We start from the raw sequence: 23,397 nt of genomic DNA, 5'->3' as shown, positions 1-23,397 counted from the left end.
ACTATCTATCTACATCACATTATGGTTGTTGGAACCTAGTGGCCCTTTGTGAGATTTGTAATCTATTTGGCATCATACACTTAAATCAAGTCTGCAACAGATCTGTCATGGGCCCAGAGTCAGCTGGCCAGGATTCCTTGGGTGATGAGTACTGGCAGAGTGACCCTGCCTCACCAGAGCCCCAGCTGGTTGAGTCTCAAGAGCAGCCAGAAGCCTTGCAGGATACAGATGGGGCTGGCTAGCAGACAAGCCAAGAGCAGGAGGTCAGAGTGCTTGCAGAAGGACCTCCAGCCACTGAAGTCAGAACTAACAGTTCATCCAGCTCACCTGAACCAGTGAGGCAGCTTCGAATATGTGGCCGGCAGGAACTGCACTCTAAAAGACAGTGCATGCTTGGAGGCCCAGAGGCATCACAAAGAATGATGTGAGTTGTCTCAGGATTAAAATTGAGCCACAGCGCAGACGTATAAGAGTCGGCTCGGGGAAGTGGAAATTGCAGGAGCAAAGTTGTTGAAAATCCAACAACTTTTTGCCACACCTGTTCACAAACTGATCACTCAGGACTCAGTCTTGGACCAGATTATTTGATCTGACCTACTTTTGACCCCTGACTGTCTCTTCTCAGACCTGCTTAGAACTTGGTCCTCTGAATTTAGGGTAAGGCTGCTCTCTCCCTCTCTTGCATCGATGCCTGCTAGCAGCTGTAATCTGGCTCCCTGTGAGCTTGGCAGGCCAGGACAAGATCCTGTCACTGGAGCCATAGAGAGCACTAAGCTCCTGCAGTCCTCTTCCTTCTTCCAGCTATTCCTTAAGCTCTCTCCCACCCCACCCCCCCACTCCTCCAACCAAGAACATTGCTGCACAAAACTCTAGCTCTCACAATTCTGGCTCATACATTTTGCCCCAAAATTAAAGAGGGTGGGAAGTCTGCTGCAATAGACCGATTGCAGCAGACAGTTGTGTTTGTAGCATGAAGCATATGGAGGCTTTGCCTTGTAGATGGACTCAGTCAATCACCTCTGCTCCGTTTGCTGCTTTTTGTAACATGGACTGGTTTGGTGTTTCAGTCAATTGTAGTACTGATTGCAGATCTTCACTGTATCCATCCTCTCAGCATCTCTCCCTAAGTGCTGTTTAAATAGTACTAAAATATTGCCAAAATGCTATAAAAAGGCTAACTGTAATGGGAGCTCATGCTAAATGCTCTCAACCATGACACTACCTTCAATAAGCTACATGTCTCAGCCTCTGTTTCTATTGAGAACCACCAATCCAAAATGAACTATTGAGAACCACCAATCCAAAATGAAAGTAACAAAACAAAACAAAACCCCAATTCCTGGAGCAGGCACCGTTGCCTAAAGCAGTGGTTCTCAATCTTCCTAATCCCACGACCCTTTAATACAGTTCCTCATGTTGTGGTGACCCCCAACCCTAACATTTTTCCATTTTACAGATGGAGAACACTGATGCAGAGAGTCTTAGGTGACCCCTCTGAAAGGATTGTTCGACCCCCAAAGAGGTCGCGACCCACAGGTTGAGAACCGCTGGCCTAAAGGAACAGAAACACGTAGCCTACCACACCCCTTCCCTCACAAAGAACCACATTTTGGGGCCAAATTTGATCTGCAATAACACACAATAATTACTGCAGCAGTCCCTGATGACATGCAGCAATTACTCTTAGTACTCTTTTAAATCACACTCCCCCCTTCAATACTGGTAGTTTGAAAAAGCTGATCCAATCAGCCATGCTAGTTTGTATTTCTGCCTCAAAATTAAGATTGCAAGTTCTATGTGAAATTGACAAAGCTGTTTCTTTGTATTTCTGCCGCAACATTACATTGCTATGACAAAGATAAATAAAAATAAAAATCCATGGGGTGTAGATAAGGGCCAAGTGTTTGCACAAAGGAAAGCAACACCCCCACCCCCCGCAAACTAAACCCCACACACACACACACACACACACACACACACACACACACACCCACACCCACACCCTACCTACCTACCTACCTACCTACCTATTGATGCAGGCACTATTACCTGAAGGAACAGAAAGACATACCCCACACACCCCCACAAAGAATTTTCTGGCCAAATTAGAGCTGCAGTGGCACACCATCATTACTGAGGCAGTCTCTTGTCAGTTTCCTCCTGCAAAAGAAACTTTCCTTGTCAATTTCATTCACTCCTAACTGCAGCCAAAGTTTCAGAAAATACTGTATATTAACTTCTCAAACACAACAGACTACATTCTAATGAAGACCAACCCCCTGCCCCTGGTATCCTGCAGCCGTGGGAAAACACTCACTTGGCTCTGGGGAGAGGGACAGCGATGGGCAGAGGATGCCTGCAAAGAGCAGATGGGCCATGAAGTTTGGCAGTCTGATGGCAGATGGGAGCGCACCGGGAGCAGTAGACCCCACTGGGCGAGCCATGCTGCCACGAGAGGTACGCTGGTGCTCGGGAGTAGGCAGGAAGGCAGGAGCAGCCAGGGAGGTGGCCTCAATGCTGCAGACTAGGCCTTGACATTTTGTGGCAAGAGGAAGGCAGGACCGAGGGGAGGTTTTGTGGGAGGTGCAGTCAGTGTAGGAATGGTAGAGTGTCAGGCCAATAGTATTGAGGAAGGATGGGCTTGTTCCTGTCCCCCAAACCCTGGTTGGGGAGAGCCAGCGAGGGAGGTAGGATAGATGGCATAAGGAGGAGGCAGGGAAGTAACCGGCCAGCAGTTCCCAGAGCTGTGGATCTGAGTGAATCATGAGGGAGAAGCAGTTGGTGAGACCACATCTGTCGCTTCTCAGACCCCTGGGGAGATAAGAACGCCAGATGACGGCACCCAGGAACAAGGAAAGGCAGCCACACCACGTGGGGGCACCATAGATATTGAGAAGATGGACAAAAATGATAAAGGAACATTTATCATGGATAGTTGGTAATAATATGAGTACTCAATAGATGTGATACCCTTCCAGAGTTACAGAGCCACTTCAAACACTTATAGGATTGGCTTGCATGAGAGCTAGACCTTGGAGAGCACAATGTTTCCCTGTCTTCTTCCTGTGGAACTCCACATATGAAATGTAGGTTTATTATGCCCCCAGATTACAGACAAAGGACAATGGGAGTGGTGGTCAGGGTGGTCAGGTCAGTGGTTAGTGGTGGTCAGGGTGGTCAGGTCAGGGTCATACATTGACAACGAGTGGGAATAGTGAGAATTTTTCAACCTCTTTGTATCTCCAAGTTAAAGACTTGTCTGCCACAATCCATAGAGCTTCTTATGCAACAATATGCTTGCCCACTGTTGCACATAAAACTTTCTAGGGATGCATCTTCTGAATAGATAACACAGCTGGAATAATCTTGAGTGGGCAGCAGATGTACACCTGATTTCAGACTTTGCCCCTTTTCCTAACAGGTTATTGGAATGTCAGATTTGACAGTGTCAGCTGTCTTTTAGGGAATGGACACAGTATTACCTTTCCCATTTCCCCAATTGGGAAGAGGCAGATTTGTTCCCCTGGGCAGAGGCTTTTTGCATATGCAGTTTGAATACTTCCAAGTCGACTGTGTAAAAGGCTGTGATTTCTTCTGGTAGCTTGACCTTGTTAGATCATACCATGGAGATGGATCGTGATGGGTAGCCATATTAGTCTGAAGCAGGAGAAAAGAGCACGAGTCCAGTAGCACCTTAAAGACTAACAAAATTTCTTGCAGGGTATGAACTTGCATGAGTCACAGCTTACTAATTCAGACACATTACATCATCCTTAATGGAAGGTACTTGTCAGCTACTCTTTCAGACCTGAAACTCCCCACATCCAAAGGGAATGTTCCTCTCTGTTTTGTAATTTAATTACATTGCTTAAGGAGCAATGTCTGGACTCATGGCACCTGCAGCAATAACTTCACATTATTCAAATGCTCAGTGAATGCTTAAGAGGGTGTATAAAACAATCCATAGACTGGGTTTGCTGCCTTGTTTTGTTTCTTGGACTGAGTCTACCTTCCTTCTGCCTCCAGATTGCATCACACAGATAAACTACTAGCTTTTAAATGCTGATTGAATTGGTTGTTGGGAGTTTTCCGGGCTGTGTGGCCGTGGTCTGGTAGATCTTGTTCCTAACATTTCACCTGCATCTGTGGCTGGCATCTTCAGAGGTGTATCACAGAGGGAAGTCTGTTACATACTGTGTGCAGTTGTGTAACAGACTTTTCTCTGTGATACACCTCTGAAGATGCCAGTGCATCTGGATTAGGATCTATGAGACCCTTGCTCTGTTCTCCACTCTGTCCACTCTGTCACAGACGTTCACTGGCTGACTGTGGCCAATTAAACAATCTCAGCCTAACCTGCCTCCCAGGGTTGTTGTAAGGATAAAATGAAGGTGTGGAGAAAGACAATGTAAACTGCTTTGGGTCCCCATTGAGGTGTAAAGGGGATATAAATGAAGAAATTATATACTTCTTTCCCTCTCTTCTTCCTGTTCTGTGAACTTTGAAGAAGGTGTCAATAGGGTTATTTATTCAGCCTTAAGCAACTGGGACTTTACCACTACAAACATATACTTTCCCCATAGCTCTTAGTCTACCAGCCTTGTTCATAAAAAAGGTATTAGCAGCAATTTTGTATGCCAACATAACTAGATAGAATGTTGGAGTTTAAATAGTTCCAGAAGGGTGGGATACAAATCTAAAAATAAAATAATAAATAAATAAAATAAAACTGAACATATGTTACAAGAAACTTTTCAAGAAAGAACTATTTTTGCTGATTATGCAGGTAATGTACAAGTAAAATGTGATCGGGTAGAAGTTGTGCAGTTTAGTATTTCATATTAATGAAACCTCATGCAGAAATGCTGATCAATAATTTACATATTTAAATAGTTACCTTGGAAGTTGTAAGGCACTTTCTTTGGTGTTTTGACAAAAGAAATGCAATGCAGGCACTCAGGGCCAAGCCAGACATTACAGCATTCCTGGTCTGACACTATTGCAGAGATGAATTTGGCCATTAAGAAATGCTGTGAGGGCCACATTTTCATCAGGCTTGGCTTGGTGGGACCAGGTGACCTTGTTTCCCCCCTGCTCTTTTTCAAGTGCTAAGACAGCCATGGGGGAAGGGAGAACAGAATAGCAGGTATGAATGCAAACTGTTATAGAGGCAAAAAGTATATGTCTGCTTCTGCTGCCCACCGAAACTCAGCTGGTCCCCACTCCTACCTTCCTGCTGTGTGACCTTGGGCTAGTCACAGTTCTTCAGAACTCTCTCAGCCCCACCTACCTCATAAGGGTCCATTCTGCACAATACAAATAAGACTTCCTGAGGATGCAAAAAAAATAAATAAGCACCTTGGCAAGGAAATCCACACAGCTTCCCCCCAAGATGTCCTCAGGATGCCTTATTTCAGCTCAAGACAGATTTTTTTAAAATGTTAAAATGTGGACTTTCCCCCCAGGAGTCATTTTTAAGACGCCCCCTGCTTTGCTGTGTGAGCACAAATAGAAGCAGACATTTTAGTTTTCCTGCCTTCCACCCTCCTTTCCCTATTACAGTACTTTCTTTCACTTTCGCAGCAGCTCGTGCCCGCCATTTTCTGCTGCTTGAGATTCTCCATCCTGCCTGCCATTTGCTGCATTTGTTTCCCACAGATGTTTCCTCTGCTTGCAGCATATCTATAGTTATTTCCTTGTAAAACATTCATGAATAAAGTTTGTTTTCCCTGGCGATCTTGTGCATGTGTCATTTTGTCTTCTTCTTTTTGTTCAGAGGGAACTGTATTTGTAGATAAAAGAATCACAGTCGTTAGAAGGAAGGTCTACGTCTCATTAAGAAGCATTGGATAGACCTGCTCTCAATGGGCCATTTTAGTTTATCTTTGGAGGCAAAGTGGGTAGGAAGGAAGGATACCCAGCTTTGTGACTGCACATGGAAAGGGAACATTGGCAGTGATGGTGGACAATATCTTCTATGTCCATCAAAATAGCTTGTTTGCTTCTCATTATCTTTTAATATCTCCTTAGCTTTTAAGGAACCCGTCCCACACTATTTTGAGGAAATGGGAATATTATGAGAGTGAGCATCAGAAGCTTGCTGGGCTAGATAAAAAGACGAATGTGAGCTGCAGCCTTGCTTGGATGCCTATGATGATGTCAAACTCCAAGCCCAGAATGCTTTTTAAAAAATCTATTCAAACAGAATAGCAAAAAGCCACAAGTGACTGGGCTGGCTCACACGGAATTCACTGGCTTTGTTTTATTGCAGAACCAAGAGTTTCCAGTTTTCCTGCTGTCTGCCCGAATAATAAGAGCCATTAATATTTCTTCTAGAGATTCATGTAAGTTGTGCACATCTTTCATTGTACTCCTGATTTAAAATATGCTTGAGGGGCAAGAAAAGTTAGTGCTTAATATTTTATTTATTTATTGTTAGATTTCTAACCTGCTCTTTCCCAACTGGTCAAGCTCAGGATGGCTTACATCAAAACTCAACAACAACAACAACAACAACAATTAAATTCTAACTTAAAATTTATGTTATTTTGGTTTGGTTCTAATCCAAAGTGATTATACTTTGGTTGCATTTGAATGTTGTTGATGGATCAACATGGCTACTCCCTTTTCACCTTAAATAAAAATAGTAACACAGATGTTATTGTTAGAAATCTTGAACTGGCTTAAACTGCAGAAAATATGAAAGAAATGTTAGCATCTGAGATGTGACATACCCTCTGCCCTCAAGTGCCCTGAGGAGTTTTTTTCTCTCCAAAATTATAATTGCTTGTCCCTTCAGTCTTTGAGCAGCCCTTTAAGAATAACTCTTTAGAAAACACAGCATATGAGTGTTTGATTTTCTAATGTCACAGGTTTCACACATTTTAATCAAAATAAAAATATATAATGAAATGGATTGTTTGCTCGGAATTCCAGGCTCCAGCCAGAAAGCAGGAGAGTGTCACTTGTTAAAACCACTTTGCCTGGTCAGAAATGTAAAATTAGGCAGAAGAGGCTTTTTAACAGTTTGAGAGAAAGATGAACTAGATTAAATTTATTTGCAAATAAAAAAGAGGTTTGACGAAGTAAAAATAACTTAAATAAAACAAGTTGATCAGGCTCTATATACAAGAAAGATATTATTGGTAGTTTCACGTTGCTTCAAGTTAGTTCAGTTGTGCAGACTTTTTGGAAAGAGTACAAGTTCTTGTTAACTTCAATTATTTCCCGCAGTTGTCATACTTTCTTAATACTTTAAAATATCAGGTTTTACAGACTTTTAAAGATGGCATTACTCAGAACACTTTCCCCTTTTTCTCTCTGAAGAGAGTTCTCTATTTATGCTCAGGTGAAAAATATTTTAGCAGATTTTTCTTTACACTGGCTCATTACTGATGGAACACTTACCTCAGGCCTTTTAGCTATGCAGTGGGACTGAAGTGTGGTCTCCTCGCATTTCTCTGCTTACATGTGAGGAGGCAACCCAGTTCTTTCCCACAGCTAGTCTCAACAGGCCTCTGTCTCTTAACTCTGTCCTTAAAAGCACAGATCTCATTAACACTCAGTAGTCCCAAAACTATAGAGCTGATATTCTCCCCTCCTTCCTTCCCCTCTAGATAGCTTGCGACATTATCGAAATGGTTCTTAGGTTTGACTCGTGTCGGCGGATCTTACCTTGACTCGAAGTCCTCCTGCTCTCCTCAGACAGCAGCCGGACACTCGGTGGTTCTCGAGCCGAGCTCAGAGGGCGGACCACCTCCTCCTGTGCTGGGCGTCTCATTGGTTGCTGTGTCCCCTGCTCTGGCGCAGAGATGCCCAAAGTTTCACGCCACGAAGTTCCCTTCATGATGGGCTTAAATTACTCTAGCTGTGGATATTACATGGCAGAGTCGAAAGTGACGGAGATTCCGCATCTCCGTCGGGTTTTTCGCTCGAAAGTGCAACCCGAGTCCCGGTCGACTCAACTCCCCAGTAGAGTCGCAGGAAATCTAATGGTGAGAGGAGGTGAGTCGAGGTAGTCAGACACGCAGTCCAACGCTACGCCTGTGCTGGAGGACTCGGTCGACTCTAGTCGCATCCTGGTGGTCGAAGCACGACACGCGAAGCAATTCTCAGAGACTCGCTCTCCCTTTCAAACTCTCTCTTGCTGCTGCCACAGGAGAGGGGTTTGTTTTTTTAAAAAAATACTTGTCTGGAAAAAAGTTTTTAAAAGCCCTCTTGATTATCAGATTTTTTTTTCTCTTACAAAGAGAAACCTTTTTCACTCAGAGAACAGAGAATTTCACTCCACTACTACCTCTCAGCTTTCACTGCCTCAGACTGACCCTCAGTCCTCATAACTCTGTCTGAAACCTGGCTCCCTAGTTGCCAGTCAATCAGATGCTGCTGAAGTTAACTCCTTGTTTACAGGAGACTTCGCTCCAGTAACACTCAGCAAAGACCTGGAATCCATAACACAAATGTTTTAAAAAGATTTTCAAAGCCCCACCCCTTTTGTCTGCACTTGCCCCCTGAGGTGGGATCCAATCAGTTCTCACCACTTCTCTAGAAGTGGTTACTAATTTTTTCTGAGTGCTGAGAAGGGGTTACTAACTAAAAGCAACACCTCCTGCCCAATAAAGGGACTGAGGAGGGTGCTGCAGCAAGTGTACGGCACTGTTTGAATCTCACCACCATCGGAACCTGTTATTAAAATTTTTGGATCCCACCACTGCTTGCCCCCTCAAAAATGCTTCCTGATTGCCATTTTGTGGTTATTTCATTTTAAAAACTTCTTCAATTTGCAGTTATGAAACTTCAAAGCCTTGTGCTGCAATTCTCAAGGGGTTGTGTCCACATAGCTATGTAGACATGACCCCCTGAATTTTTTAAATAAAAATATGATCTAAGAGGCGATTCAGGCAGTGGGAGGGTTTATTGTTTTCCCCTTCTGTGAAGCCCAAAGCACCTTTGGAGGTGGCATAGTGTTGCTTTCCCCCAACTGGATTGCACTGTTAATTAGCATGTTTGTTTTTAATTCCTTCCCTGCTAGTCAAGGGAAGCAGATTTGGAAGCAGATTTAAACACTGGGATAGGCAGCTTATCAGTATTTTAATAAATAAAACAAATAAACAGGCTACTCCATTTCCTGCTGCAGTGTCTGCATCTGATTGTTATGTGACCTTGAGTCTGCCGACAGCAACACAAGAGCAATTCAGAACCAAAACCATCAAAAACTGTGACACTCCAGTCTGGAATGAGACTTTCTACTTTAGAATTCAACCTAAGCTCAAGGTAAAGTTAGGTAACTTGGGAATTACTGGGGAGAGGGAAAAGCTGGGGAGTGCTACAGCTATTAGCTCTTTCCACTGGCGTATCACTGAATCCAATTTGTAGATTCAAAACAATGTAGCTTGTTTTTAAAAAATGTTGGATTGTCATCTCAGTTGAGAGAAGAATAAAATTCTTTCATTTCCATCCCTTTGTTCCAGAATATCTTACAGTTGGAGGTGTGGGATGATGATCCATTCACAAAAGATGAGTCAATATTTATTGTTTATTTTGACTTAACAAGAGTCCAGCCTGGAGGAACAGTCCTTGAATTGTTCTGCTTAAAACCAAAGGTGAGGGCTAAAAAATGAACAGATAATTGAGGATGGCTATTTCAACTGGCTCAAAATGTGGCAGCTAGGCTGCTAAGAGATATAAGTTTCAGGGATAACTTTTTGTTAGTTTTTAAAGCTGCTTGCATAATTCAAACTGCTGGTAAAGGAATACGCAGTCTATGATCAAGATATATTTTTATGCCACCATTGTTTTATGCTATCAGTATTTTATGAGTGTTCAAGCAGTGTCATTTTTAGTGTTTTAAAATTTTTTTAACTTTATTTTACACCAGTTGTAAATACTGATTGTTAATGCTTTTAAAGATCTTTACGCTACTTTTATACGGATTTGGGTTCACTTGTTATGATTTTTTTGTCCTTCCTATGCTGCAAGCTTTTAAAATGAAATTTTATTCTTTTTATTGTGTTTTCATTCTTTACTGTGATTTATCATGTTGTGAATGGTCTCATGTGTGAGACATAAATATTTTAAATACATGTTGCTTTTCTTGCAACATTCTTAAATTCAAATAGATATATATCATTTTCTAAATTAAAATAGATATTGTTTTCTAATTGCTACATTTTTTAGTGTTGTGTGGTTTTTCCTTCATTCCAAATCATATTTGATTCTTAATAACAGGAATGTATGGGAATGTTTTACAACCTTGATTCAACCTAACAAGGTTGGTTGATTTCAATAGAGATTGTGGCCACTACAGTTTTATTTATTGATTTTAAAATCTGAAGCAAGTATAAAGCATCTCTGGAAGTTCTTTCTCAGGTGAAAGTGAAACCAGAGATAATTATAAGATTAGTGACATTTCTTCTGCAATGTGGCTCAGATGATCACTGGATTTCAATTGAAATGAAATTTGAAGCAAATTTGGGGATTCTTCTGGAGGAAATCTGAAAATTTTTGAGGTAAACTAAAGAAACAAAAACAGAACACATTGTTTTGTTTACACTTGGATTCTAACATGGCAGCTTTAATGGTGAAATCATCTTTGATCAGCAAGATTTGAGTTTTGTAGCACCTTAGAGACCAACAAGATTTTCAGGGTCTAAATTTTAGAGTAGTTGGGGTTGGAGGCTGCTGGCAGGTGAATGGGAGAGCTGGCAACCCTTCCTCCATAGCTTTTTCCTCACCATGGTATAACTCCTGATCTCCATTCACACGACTTGTCCCTGGTTCTCTGAATCTGCTTGCCACTTTTCTGGCCTTGATAACGAAATTATAATCCTGTCCTCTTCTCTACTTGCCTCATGACTCTGGTACCACATCATGTGGTGTCATGTGACTTTCTGACTCATGCTTACAGCTTATTGGAGCCCATGTGCTACCTTGGTGATAAATGTGGGTTCTAGTCTGGAAGGGTTGAAGACCACTTCCTTGGACTATGGATATGGTTAGGTTGTGCCAAACAGGAGAGATGGTAGTATAGTGGAACAAGCAGATGATGGTAGTATACTGAGCAAGCAGATGATCATTTAGTAATTAACCTTAATGTTGTCAGAAAGAAGACTCGGTTTATAATCAAGAATGTCTGGAAGTGGAATTCAAGTTGTCAGCGATGTAAGTGATTTTCTAGATGCGAGGCTGGTAAGAAAAGAATAATAAATCCCTGACCTTGATTGTTCTTGGCATTTTTTGGCATCTTTATTTCCATGCATCACTTTGGTTTACCATTTTTACATCACATTTATCTATGCCAATAAAGGCTTGCTATGAATGCTATGAATGCACATCACATTTATTTGTTTTGTCTGCTTAGGGATTTTTGTTCACTTTCCAAGCTTTTCTGATGTGCTTTTTTTCTTTCCCATACCTGGGTTGGTATGATCTTTCTGTAAAGATTGCAGTGCAAGCACAATTGTATGCCATGTGGATAGGAAGGTCGATAGGATTTTTTAAAAAAGATCCTGCCCGTATCAGCACCAATTACATTGGTGATGTGGTGTAGGAAGTCGGGGGTGGAGGGAATGAGAACTGTGGGGAGCTCATGCAAGGGAAGTGCTCAGAAAACTACCAGGAGCATGAAGCCTATGGTTGTCCATTTTTGTTTAATGATTCAGTGATGAATATAATCATTTCTGAGGTGGAAGTAGGCATTTGTATCATTGTGTTTTGTAAATATTGTCAGGGTTCCATAATATCTCCTGCTAATAACAGGGTACAAGTTCAAATGGCCCAGTGATCTCCACAGGTATATACAACAGCACCTTTAGCCAATCAATTGAACTGTTTTTCCCTGGGCAGTCAAAGGATAATATGTGAATACTTTTACGATGTGCTTGCCTGTTCCCTATTATCCCACCTATTTTAGAAATATTATTAATATCTCTTTGTGGGTAGGTCTGTCTGTAGACATATGTTTTGACTCTCAAGAATCTATGACTCTTGATCATGTACTCCCTAAGACTCATGTTATGAAATGCTTAATAATTTAAACAAGTTCAGACTTATTTGCACTTTTCTTTTCTCTTTTAGTCCAGGACCTTCAGAGCATCTGATTTCCAATGGAGTTCTGGTGGTAAGATTGATTTGTATTTTTTTTTAAAAAATTATATGTTTGTGTTCTATATTATGAGTGCTATTTTGGAGATCTTGTAGAATGGCACCTAAAAGCTAATGCAATAAAATAAATGCGGTACTTTTTTTGAATGTATGAATACTTCCTGTTTTCCTCCAGATGCAGGAAATATTTTATCTGTTTATACTTCTTGTTTTCACAGGCCCGTGAACTTTCCATCTTGGAAGTAAGGGTGGATGAGGTTGAGAATGAGAAGCTTTTGGAAGGTTGGTTTTTTCCCTAGGCATGTAGCCAGCTAGTGTCCTCATAACCTGTTTGTGGATCCCGAGCAGTGCAAATGGAGGGCAATTTTCCTGTCTCCCTGTTTTAACAGCGGACTCCTCCTGCTTTCCAAATCATGCTCTTCAGATTTGTGATCCCCTGGCAGAACAGTGTATGGGCAGATTAGGGGTCTGCAAGGGAGGGGAGAATTGGTAAAAATCACCCTCTCCTATTCTGCAAAAAAGCCATTCCACTTGAGAAATTGATGCTGTGATAAAACACCACCACCATAGAATTCAAGCCATCATTTACAACTAATATTAAAGTAGCACAAGGAAAGTGGAGCAAGTACAGCCAAACAGCAGGGTTGTGTATAGAAGAAATCAAGCTGAAAAAGATCTGAAATGAATTTGCTTACAAACATGCTCCTCATAATTCTTCTCTGTAAATTTTGCTGGATTGATTAAAAGCCCACCTGTGTACTGTGTCAGCAAAAATGTGTTTCCAAAGACTCATTTTTTGGGTAACACAAATATGTGAGGAATTGGTATCTGTAGAGGATAGATGGAGGGCAGGAACAGGAAAGATGGTTCACGTTATCACTGATTTGTCCCTACAATATTTAAAATGCTGTCCCTGCAGATGGGCTTGTATCAACTCTCAGGTCCCTTCCACACATGCTGAATAATGCACTTTCAATCCACTTTCACAATTGTTTTAAAGTGGGTTTTGCTATTCCGCACAGTAAAATCCAGCTTCAAAGTGGATTGAAAGTGGATTGAAAGTGCATTATTCTGCACATGCGGAAGGGGCCAAAGAGTCAGAATCTGGCTGGAGCAAAATACCGGTAGCTGAATATAGCTGAAACATGTGATTGGTAACATTGAAAAGTGGCTCTTCCTGCCCATCAATCCCTTTCAAGTATATTCTTCTATTCTTAGGGCTGTGAAGCAAACACTAGGCTGATTTGATAATTGTATTTGATATCCGGTTAGATTAGATTTCAATATTTGATGTTTAGCAAGAGAGAATTTGAGCCAATGTGGTGCAATGGTTAAAAGCAATGGATTCCAGTCTGGAGAACAGGGTTTGATTCCCCACTCCTGCACTTGCAACCTGCTAGGTGACCTTGGGCCAGTCACAATCCTTTCAGAACTCTCTCAGCCCATGTGGAGGTAGGTAATGGCAAACCACATCTGAACATCTTTTGCCTTAAAAAACTTACCAGGTTGCCATGTCAGCTGTGACTCAATGACCCTTTTCACCGCCAAATCAATATTTGGTAGATGGGATGAAATAGTACAGTAAAAACTTTATTTTCTAGCCTTCAGTTACATAGACTGTTCTTATGACTTTAAGCTTGTATGTGCCCCACTTTTGCCTCCCCAGCCAGCCTGCTTTCTGCTATAGCCATTGTTGGGCTTCTGACAACTCCTGCTGTCAGCTGGGCATCCTTAGGTTTTCCTTTCCTCCTAAACCAGCCTCAAGCTGTCAGAAGCCAGCTGTCCTTGAAGGTTCCTGGGCAGTTGGCTCGTGTCCTGGGGGGAGAAGGATCCCACCAGGCATGGGAACTGTCACCATGGCGCAGTGGTGAAGCCACCAGGGGGCAGGGGGTGGTGGTGGTGCGCGATTCACCATGTGTACCATTTCTAGTCACGTGGGGGCGGAAAAAACTTGATATGGTCCGTGTAAATTGTCATAATTATTGTTGCTGTACATGGTTTATGAATAATATATTTAGATTTAATTAAGGTTCCTTTTTACATAGTCTCATTATGTTTAGAGGAAAGTACCATATAACATCTAGTCAGCCAAACACATATAAGCAAAAAAGTAGCATGAAATGGATGCAGGCTAAGCTGACATCCTTCAAGGAGTTACAAAACAGTGTCAAATAGAGGTGATGACATTTTAGAAATATTTATAAAGTAACAATTACTTAGAACAAATAATATTCAGCTACAGCTTGTCTAGGAATACAAATACATAACATTATGTTTTTTTCAGCCAAGAAAAATGTGGTACTTACAGTACAAGAGTCTTATGAAGGAACACAAAAGACAACTAAAGATTTACACTGTTTCCAGTTCCACTGCATAAAGAACTGGGAACCTGTGTTAAAAGTCAAATTTCAGGTAATGATTTGCTATCTGAAAAGCTGCCAATATGTTTCCATGTGTTTTGGGTGATTTGAATTTGGAAAACTCTTTTTTTTAAAAAAAGCTTATTAATTTTGGTCACTAGCAATGGCTTACAATCAGCTGAGTGGTATCATCAGGAGGGTCTCCTGAAGATAGCCTGAAATTATGGTACTGCTTGCTTAAAAATTGCTCTCCTGACAGGCACCCTCAAATTTCCCCCAGATTCTCCCTTTAAATCCACCCCCTTTGGAGTGGATTTAAAGGGAGAATCTGGGCTCCTAAATTTATAAAAATTGAAAGTATTGTCGAAGGCTTTCACGGCCAGATTCAACTGGTTGTTGTAGGTTTTACAGGCTGTGTGGCCGTGGTCTGGTAGATCTTGTTCCTAATGTTCCATTTGCATCTGTGGCAGGCATCTTCAGAGGTGTCTCACAGAGAGAAGTCTGTTATAAGAGAAGTCTGGGCACAGTGTATAACAGACTTCTTTCTGTGATACACCTCTGAAGATGTCAGCCACAGATGAAAACAAAACATTAGGAACAAGATCTACCAGACCACAGCCACACAACCCGAAAAACCCACAGCAACCAGAATTGAAAGTGATGCTGTTGGGGGGGGGGGGGTGAGGGGGAATCTACCCTGAAACAGCATCATTTTCAATGTTGGTTAAACTAGAAAGCTCAGAGTCTCTCTTCAAGGTGGATTTAAAAGGAGAATCTGGGCTCTCTAGTCTAAACAACATTAAACATGATGCTGTTTCAGGGTGGATTCCCCCACCCCACTCCTAAACAGCATCACTTTCAATGTTGTTCAGATTAGGGAGCCCAGAGTCTCCCTGTAAGGTGAATGTGGGCTCCCTAGTTTAAACAATATTGAAAGTGATGCTGTTTCGGGGTTTCACTTTCAATGTGCATATTTGTGAGTTGGGGCATGTTCTATAATGTGATGGTGACTTTGAGGTGATCTGGTGTAAAAAATTTTGTGGTGGGGGTGGGGGTGGCCACCCATAAGCCCCCCCCGAAAACTCAGATTGTGCCCCGGGCTCCATTTTCCCTAGCTACGCCTTCAGAGTTTCCATTATATAACTCTAGAGTCTAGAGCAGGGGTAGGGAACCTGCGGCTCTCCAGATGTTCAGGAACTACAATTCCCATCAGCCCCTGCCAGCATGGCCAATTGGCCATGCTGACAGAGGCTGATGGGAATTGTAGTTCCTGAACATCTGGAGAGCCGCAGGTTCCCTACCCCTGCTCTAGAGGATAGACTGGTCTTGTCAGCTTTCAGAAGCTTGGATGGGAAACCAGCAAGGAAGTCCTACTCTACTTAGTCCTAAGTAAGGAAGTCCTACTCTAAGTTGCTACTTAGAGGCAGGGAATGACAAACCACCTTTCTTGCCTTGAAAGCCCCATGAGGTTGCCGTAAGTCAGGTGGCATGTTCTACCATCAGATCATAGCTGACAAGATATCTATTTCAGGCCTGCAGAGCAAATCTTGTTGTCTCTGTATGGGCCTTGAGAGCTCATTTCGTGGTTGAAAGGAAGGTTAAAAATAAACACCAGAAATGTTTATTTTTCAATATATTTTATATATTTAATATATTTTGTGTGATCAGATGAAAATCTTGTGGTTTTTTTGTTTCCTTAGAGTATTGAATGTGCAAAGGACAGTGATTCAAATTATTATTTAATTCTACCTTTGAAGTGCCTTCCAATGGGACAAAAAGTCGAACTAGACCTACTAACAGAAAGGGTAAGTGTTGATTCTTCTGTTCCATTTTTATTTTTGTTGAACCCTAGTGAAACTTGTAATCCGCATCACCTCTGCTTTAACCCCCTTTTTTTGCTGTCGAGTCACAGCTGACTTCTGGTGATCCCATATGGTTTTCAAGGCAAGGATATTTAGAGGTAGTTTGCCATTGCCTACCTCATACCCTTAGCATGCCTTGGAGGTCTCTCATCCAAATATTTGCTAGACCAATGTTTAGAATGTGTGACTGGTCCAAGGCCACCTAGCAGTCCTTACACAGTCACTAACAAGTAGTACATCTTTTTATAAATTAAATGCAAATGTTAATGAGTTTCACGGATGTCCCTGTGTAGAAAGAATAGTCTATATGGCAACAGTATGTCAAAGAGCAGGTTTAGATATTTCAGTGGTGTTCTCAGAAACATCCGGACGGTATTCATCCTAATTAAATCTGTGTTGTTTATATAGATGAACCACACAAAGGATTGTTGGTGGATGGTTATGAAGCTATAACAAACACAGTGCCCTTAACTGCCACTACATCCAATTGAACTTTTATGTTATTATAATAGTCAAAACTTGTAAGACATTTCTCACATTCTCATATAAAGCTAGGCAGCAGCCAGTCTCATGTGATTAGGCAGTGAATCATCAGAGAATACAAAATTACCTGATCAAAAATTTAGTAACAAAGAACAGTGGAAGGTTATGATCATAAACTATTTTTGGTTGACACTGTTATTACCAAACTAGCACTGTGTGTATGTTGAAAAATAATACCTCACAATCATTCTGATGGTTCAAGGCCAAACAGATGTGACAAAGATCCAGCTATCTGTAAAAGCTACATTGTATATGCAGATGAAATCCTGATTTGAATGGAAAAGGAACAGAGGATTCAACCTTCAACCCTTTCTCAGTTTCACTAATCAAAGTCAGGCTCCCTGAATGGCCATCAGCATTTTAAAGGGAAAATAGACTTTTGACAATATACAAAGAGTTCTTTGCTAAGCACACCATATACATGTCTGTTTCATTTGGTCTTTTATGTTGTCTTCATTTGGATATCCTTTGGTTTCAGGGTGAGGCTTTGAAATTGCACCTCCAGGTAATTGGCTGGTAAGTATTCTCCATTCTCTCTTGTTTAATAGTAGTAATAGCCTCAGGGCATGCGGAAAGGGAGGGAGCTTACTGTCTACTTAATAACAAACAAGTTTCTGGAAGAAGTTGTCAAATTCTCAGCAGTCTTTTAATTGAGATCATATTCCTGTTGGAGGTTAATTTGCATTTGTTTTTAACATGTATTTGTTCACCTCCCATTTGCTTTCCTTGAGTGCTAAGTGCATTTTTATGTACATGTCCCCCTATGTATAAGGACTGGTTCACATAAAAGATCACTTATTCTGCATTGGGCAATTTCTGGAGATTTGGGGGCAGTACCTGGGGATGGGAGGGAGTCCAGCAGGAACGTGTTGGCATTCCGTTTCCTCCAGGGAAATTGATCTCTTTTGCCGGGCAACTCACTGGAAGAGTTTGCAGGACAGGAACAACCTTCTTAACGTTGTGACACTTTGTGACATAATTTACAGCAAAAACCTGAAAGTTACATCTTTGAGCTTGGATGATATTACAGGATTCAACCTAAACTCTATGTTTTGGGTGAACCCTAGAGTGTCATTCCAGCACAATGATGTAAATTTAGGTTTTTAATGGTAAATGACCACTCCAAGGAGCTTCATTTTCCCCTGGCAGACTGTTAAACAGTGCAGGGAACTGGAGGGTGGGGTGGGGCACTGCTGGGAGGAACCTTCCCCTTTCTGGCAATCAGTTCTAATTCTGGAAGAACTAAAGGCCTTATCTGGAAGCTGGTAATTCTATTTACATATGTAAGAGATTGACATTGCTATGAAAGGGAAGAGAATGGACGTCATTACTTAGGCAAAGGAAGGCAGAACATGTTTTGGAATGCTCCCTTGTAATTTCCCTGCAAATAGAAAACCGGCACAGCAAGCAAAAATAATTGGCATTCAAAGCTGGAATGCACACACTGCCATTTTTAATGGTGAAATCCTCTATGTCAATTGAGTCTTCTATCATATCATTTCCACTTCATTACCCTGCATATAGGAGTTAGGGCTAACATCCCATAAATATATGCTGCTGTTTGGGCCATTTAGAGAGTGCACTGGCTTCACCTGTGACCACATGAGATTATTCCTCAAGGTAGCCTGTATTTCCAATTATTATATATCAAAAAAGTAACCACAATAAATGCTTTTAAATTTCTCTCTTTCCAATTTAAGCCTGAATATTTACTTATTCATTCAAATGTGATGATTTCACCTTTCTGACAGAACTGGAATATGTCTAAGAGTAGACCTTTGAATCTCTGTCTCCCAACTGATATTTGAAAAATGCCCTTGATCGGATTTGTATTTTTCTTGGGCAACTGGTCTGCTTCTAGAAATTTCTGGTAAAGCCTCTCCCTCGTCATGACAGCATATTTATACAACGAGGAAAAAACTGATTGCTGAATTTAAAACCTACATTTTCAAGCAAAGCAAATTGGGGTTTATAACACTGTATTTGGGTTTTCACTTTTTTTGATAGCATAAATTGAAAGTAAGATCTACCATTCTTCAGTCTGGTCCAGCGTTGGCTATATTACTATTGTGCAGCAGTAGCCCTGTGAGCAGACAGTCACAAAAAAGTATAGTGTGCATGCACACAGAGTCCTTATCATGCATAGAGAGCTTAGTTGCATGTACCTTTTAGATATATAATGCTCTCATGCCTGAATGTTTGGAAGTGAATAGGTGCTATCTCATTGCCCTTTATGGTGCATGTGGTAGATACTTTTGAATGTCTCAAGGGTGCATTGTATCTGTACAGATTTATGTTTGTTGTCTGTAGAATTTACATGTGTTGGGTTAAGGGCTGTCAAGTCACTTCTAATCCATGGTGACATAAATCAGTGTCTTCCAAAATGATCTATCATTGACTGTCTTACTCAGGTATTGCAAACTGTGGGCTGAGGCTTCCTTTGTAGTCATTCCATCTCATGTTGGGTCTTCTTCTATTCCTGCTGCTTCAGCCTTTGCTAGCATTACTGTCTTTTCCAGTGACTCTTGCCTTCTCATTATGTGACCAAAGTACAACAGCCTCGGTTTAGTCATTTTAGCTATTAGAGACAGTTCAGGCTTAGAGCCCCCTTATTTGGCCATGTCCAGATCCTGGGGCCCCTCTCTCTCCTCCCCTGCATGCCACCTCACCCTCCCTCCCTCCCTCCCCTTCCCTTGCATGCCACCCCTCCTCCTCCCTCCCTCCCCTCTCCCTCTGCTAGGATTGCTGGGTCATGTCCAGATGCCGGGCCTCCTCCCCCTCCCTCCCCTTCCTTCCATGCAACCCCTCCCTCCCTCCCTCCCTCCCTCCCTCACTCCCCTCTCTCCCCTTCCCTTGCATGGCACTTCCACTTATTAATTTTCTTTGGGGTTCTTGCATAATTTTCTTAGCATATTGTCACATAAATATCATGCTTGAGGAAGCTACGCTGTACCCGGATTCAGAGTCTTTGGCTTGGTTTTACACAAATCACATTAATGTGATTTTGGTTCTACTAAAACATGCATCTTTAATATATAATTTCTTCCAAAACAGTTATACTTTTGTTGCACCTTTTGATAATGTAAGTGAGTTTGTCCACTGAAAAGAGATTTTTCTACAAATAGCAGACATTAGTAAGAAAGATACAAATATTTTTCCAAACAATTATATAATAATATGCTAGGCTTATGTTGCAGATGAAAAAATACCCTGCTGAAAATGTTGGAGGAACAGACAATATTAAAGTCACAACTAGAATAAAACCAATAATTTTTAATAATAGCTTTGAAATTGTGCAGTATTTCAATATAGTACAGAAAATACAGTACAACCTTGTACCTGAAATACCATTTATTACAGCAAGATCATGCATCATACATAACACTGGTTTTGATTGAAGTACATTAAACTGATATTTATGTGATGACATGTCCACGTTATCCAGGACACTTTCTTCTAACACTACATTTCAAGGAATCTACTTTCTTCCTCCCAGCTTCCTTCATTGTCCAGTTTTCATACCATACCTAGCTTCAAGCCTGCATACCATGCTCAGTAATGGTGCTAAGAAGGAATACTAGGGATGCTTGCCTCCAGGAATCTTCTGAAATTAGAGCTCATCTCCAGACTGCAGTGATAAGTTCCCCTGGAGAAAATGGATGCCTTGGAGGGTGGACTCTGTAGTATTGTACCCAATGAAGGTGCCAGTCCTCCCCAATGGAGGGGTTTCTCTGCCTGGATCTGGCAACCCTACCCTTCTAACCCTCGCCATGTCTGGGGGGACTTGGCAACCCTAAGGAATCCCTAAGGCATTGGCTCATGGACTTAATGTTATCAATGAGTTTTCTAGTTTCTTACATGTGCTGTTTGTACTTACAATACAATAATAAAGATGAGACTTACGCTATAGAGATGTTGACCTGCAAATGCTTGAGGTATATGTCTTTAAATAGTCTTTGCACCTCTATTTGCACTTGCCACATTGTATATCTTTCTGAGCATGTAACACTGGATGCTTTTGTTATGTGGATGTGACTCATGATCTCCTGTTCTTTGCACTAGACATCCTCATCAGGTTTTCCTGGCAGTCTAGTTAACTGATTGGTCAGTTCTCCTTTGTATTTAAGCTTCTGATGCTAAGAGGTAGGGTATTTAAATAGATTATAAGAAATTAGTATGACTTTCTGTATGATATGCTAAGGCTGAAGATTAATCTTTGAAAGCAAGCAGCTTTGAACCCTTGTTCCTGCTTTCATTTGAATACTGGATTCCTTTATGACGCAGCTGCTTGGGAACTCTGGACTACTTTAAAGTCAGTTCTGGCGACTGTTCTTGCACAGAAAGAGCTTTTTATGAGCCTTATTTGAGTTCTGTTTCTGTCAAGCTGCTCGTGTATTGTCAAACTTCAATTGTAAGTATTTATGCCCTGAAAAATTTCCTTAATTTACCCAAGCACTGTTTTGGTCAAGAGTTTTTCACTCTGTCTTTAAGTGAATTGTATAAGAATGTTTTCCTTCAAAATATACATGACTGCTTGTTTTGTGACCTTGTACTTTAATCTGTAGCATGAATGGGTAAAAAGCAAACCAATTTTTTAAAAGCTGAGACCTGTAAGCCTTGGTATCTTTGAGTTTAAAGAGACAGTAACGCCATTATATAGCACACACATATCTCTGAACAGACCTTTATAAATTATATAAATTTCACATACTATAGCCGTCAAGATTATTGATGTTGTCCATCGTGGTTAGTTTTGATTATTCTTTGTGTCAGCAATATAGAGCAAGTCCTGCTCCTCCCCTTTTCTTACAAATATTCCTTAAGGAATTCCTTAGCACTTACGAATATTTCCACTGGGGTTCCTAATCTTCAAGCGCCTTTGGACTTCTGACACAGGATGGTGGCACAAAATGGCTGCTTCAGGAGACAGGGATAGATACAAAATGTGGTTGAGCCAACCAACCACAGCACGTCAGGGGAAGAAGTTATGTGTAACTCTAGTAGTAAATGTTCAACATTTCATGCAAAATCTCTGTTCAACAAGATGCATTCAAAATGAATGTGTTGTTTTAAAGACACACCCCGTCCCCAATACACACAGCTTATCTTCAGTTACACACCTTGTGCTCTGGTGGCAGCTGCAGTCGAAGCAACATTTTTTTAAATCTGCAAAGCCAGTCAAAAGCCCTGATATTCAAAATCTCCACCTGGCTCCACTCACTTTCTAAAAATGCTTGATGGGTATTAGGGAAAGAGTCAGCAAGACCACCTTAGGGACCCTGCATTATCCTGATTTGGTGTTTCAATTAGCCTTTCCCCCAGTTCTGAATTCTGCAGTCTCCAATTGCAGTTAAGAGATTCTGCCCATACTGCTGCTTCCCATACTTAAGTGCAGTGGGCATGGGTAAAGGGCAGTATGGAGTGCCCGAAAAAGCCTTTGCTCCTGGCTAGTATGGAGCAGTGGATAACAAATATTTCACTGGAATTAAAAAAATAATAAGATAAAACAAAAGAAAGATTTCACTTTCTGCCTGAGAGCAACAAGCCTGTACCTGTATTGTTCCATAGCTGAAGGGACTGGTGAGTGGTCTGAGTCCACTGGCAAAGTCCACATGGATGTGTTTGCAGGTATTAAATGCCTTTTGGGGCCATAATCCCTTGACTGACTCTCCTACTGAGCAGGATGGAGTTGCCCCCCCCCCCCCCCCCCGACAGCAAGGCAAGCAACCCTTCTCCTATCTAATGAGCAGAACTGGCAGTTCTCATGAGATTGTTGCCTGCCATCTTAAATCTGAAAAGATGTTATCAAAGCAATGCTGCAACTTGAAAGAGTGATGTCAGTCATGAAAGATTACTTGAATTAGGAAGCTGTTTTTTCTTGAGCAAATGATCCCTTACAAGTGGTTTACCCTGGCTCGGATGCATTGTGGTCCTTTTGTTCACCTCCCAAGTTTCTCCCATCTTTCCTTTGTTCTTTCCTGAACCTGCTTTGCTGCTGTGTTTTGGGAAAGAACACAGCAAAGCTGGGGTGATACCCCTGAGGGCAAGGAAGTTCAGCTCTTCTTGGGTTTGCCTACATCAGCACCATTTTTCTTGCTTTGGTGGACATTTCTCCACCACAGACAGCTTTAAAAACAAAACAGCAATTGTGACTTATCATTATAGCATTATGAGATACAAATAATCAGAGATTCCCAGGTTTCATTTTTTTTAAAGTTAGTCTCTATCACTTTCCATTGTGGGTATATTCTTTTCTACTTATATTTCAGTATCAAGATGGACTACAGACTTACTTAAAAAAAATCAAAGCTGGAAATTCAGAGAGCCTGATATATTGTTATAATGCTATAACAATATGCCAATTGCTGGGTTTTTACATTTTTTTTTAAAAAGGCCTTGGTGTCAGGAAGAGGGGACTTAAGCAGGGAAACATGCCATATAGAAGCCCCAGTGTCTTTGCATTGTCAGCATCTGCATGAGCAACAGGGAAACAGCACAAGAAGAAGAAGAAGAAGAAGAAGAAGAAGAAG

The 23,397-nt window shown here is 41.3% G+C and overlaps 1 protein-coding gene across 1 annotated transcript in view; it reads left to right on the top strand.

Moving 5' to 3' along the window:
• LOC125426351 (cytosolic phospholipase A2 beta-like) overlaps nucleotides 1-23,397 on the top strand; it is a 69,410-nt gene that overhangs the window by 20,156 nt on the left and 25,857 nt on the right. The window contains exons 3-12 of the mRNA XM_048484609.1: nucleotides 6,031-6,123; nucleotides 6,272-6,344; nucleotides 9,137-9,273; nucleotides 9,471-9,602; nucleotides 11,102-11,160; nucleotides 12,076-12,118; nucleotides 12,321-12,384; nucleotides 14,387-14,514; nucleotides 16,163-16,267; nucleotides 17,346-17,383. Coding sequence (XP_048340566.1) covers nucleotides 6,031-6,123; nucleotides 6,272-6,344; nucleotides 9,137-9,273; nucleotides 9,471-9,602; nucleotides 11,102-11,160; nucleotides 12,076-12,118; nucleotides 12,321-12,384; nucleotides 14,387-14,514; nucleotides 16,163-16,267; nucleotides 17,346-17,383 — 872 coding nt within the window. The remainder of the gene's footprint in view (nucleotides 1-6,030; nucleotides 6,124-6,271; nucleotides 6,345-9,136; nucleotides 9,274-9,470; nucleotides 9,603-11,101; nucleotides 11,161-12,075; nucleotides 12,119-12,320; nucleotides 12,385-14,386; nucleotides 14,515-16,162; nucleotides 16,268-17,345; nucleotides 17,384-23,397) is intronic.

This window comes from Sphaerodactylus townsendi, linkage group LG02, assembly GCF_021028975.2.
Source record: "Sphaerodactylus townsendi isolate TG3544 linkage group LG02, MPM_Stown_v2.3, whole genome shotgun sequence".
Classification (NCBI taxonomy): domain Eukaryota; kingdom Metazoa; phylum Chordata; class Lepidosauria; order Squamata; family Sphaerodactylidae; genus Sphaerodactylus; species Sphaerodactylus townsendi.
Note: the sequence above shows the minus strand (reverse complement) of the source record. Positions and strands in the feature narration are given on the sequence as shown.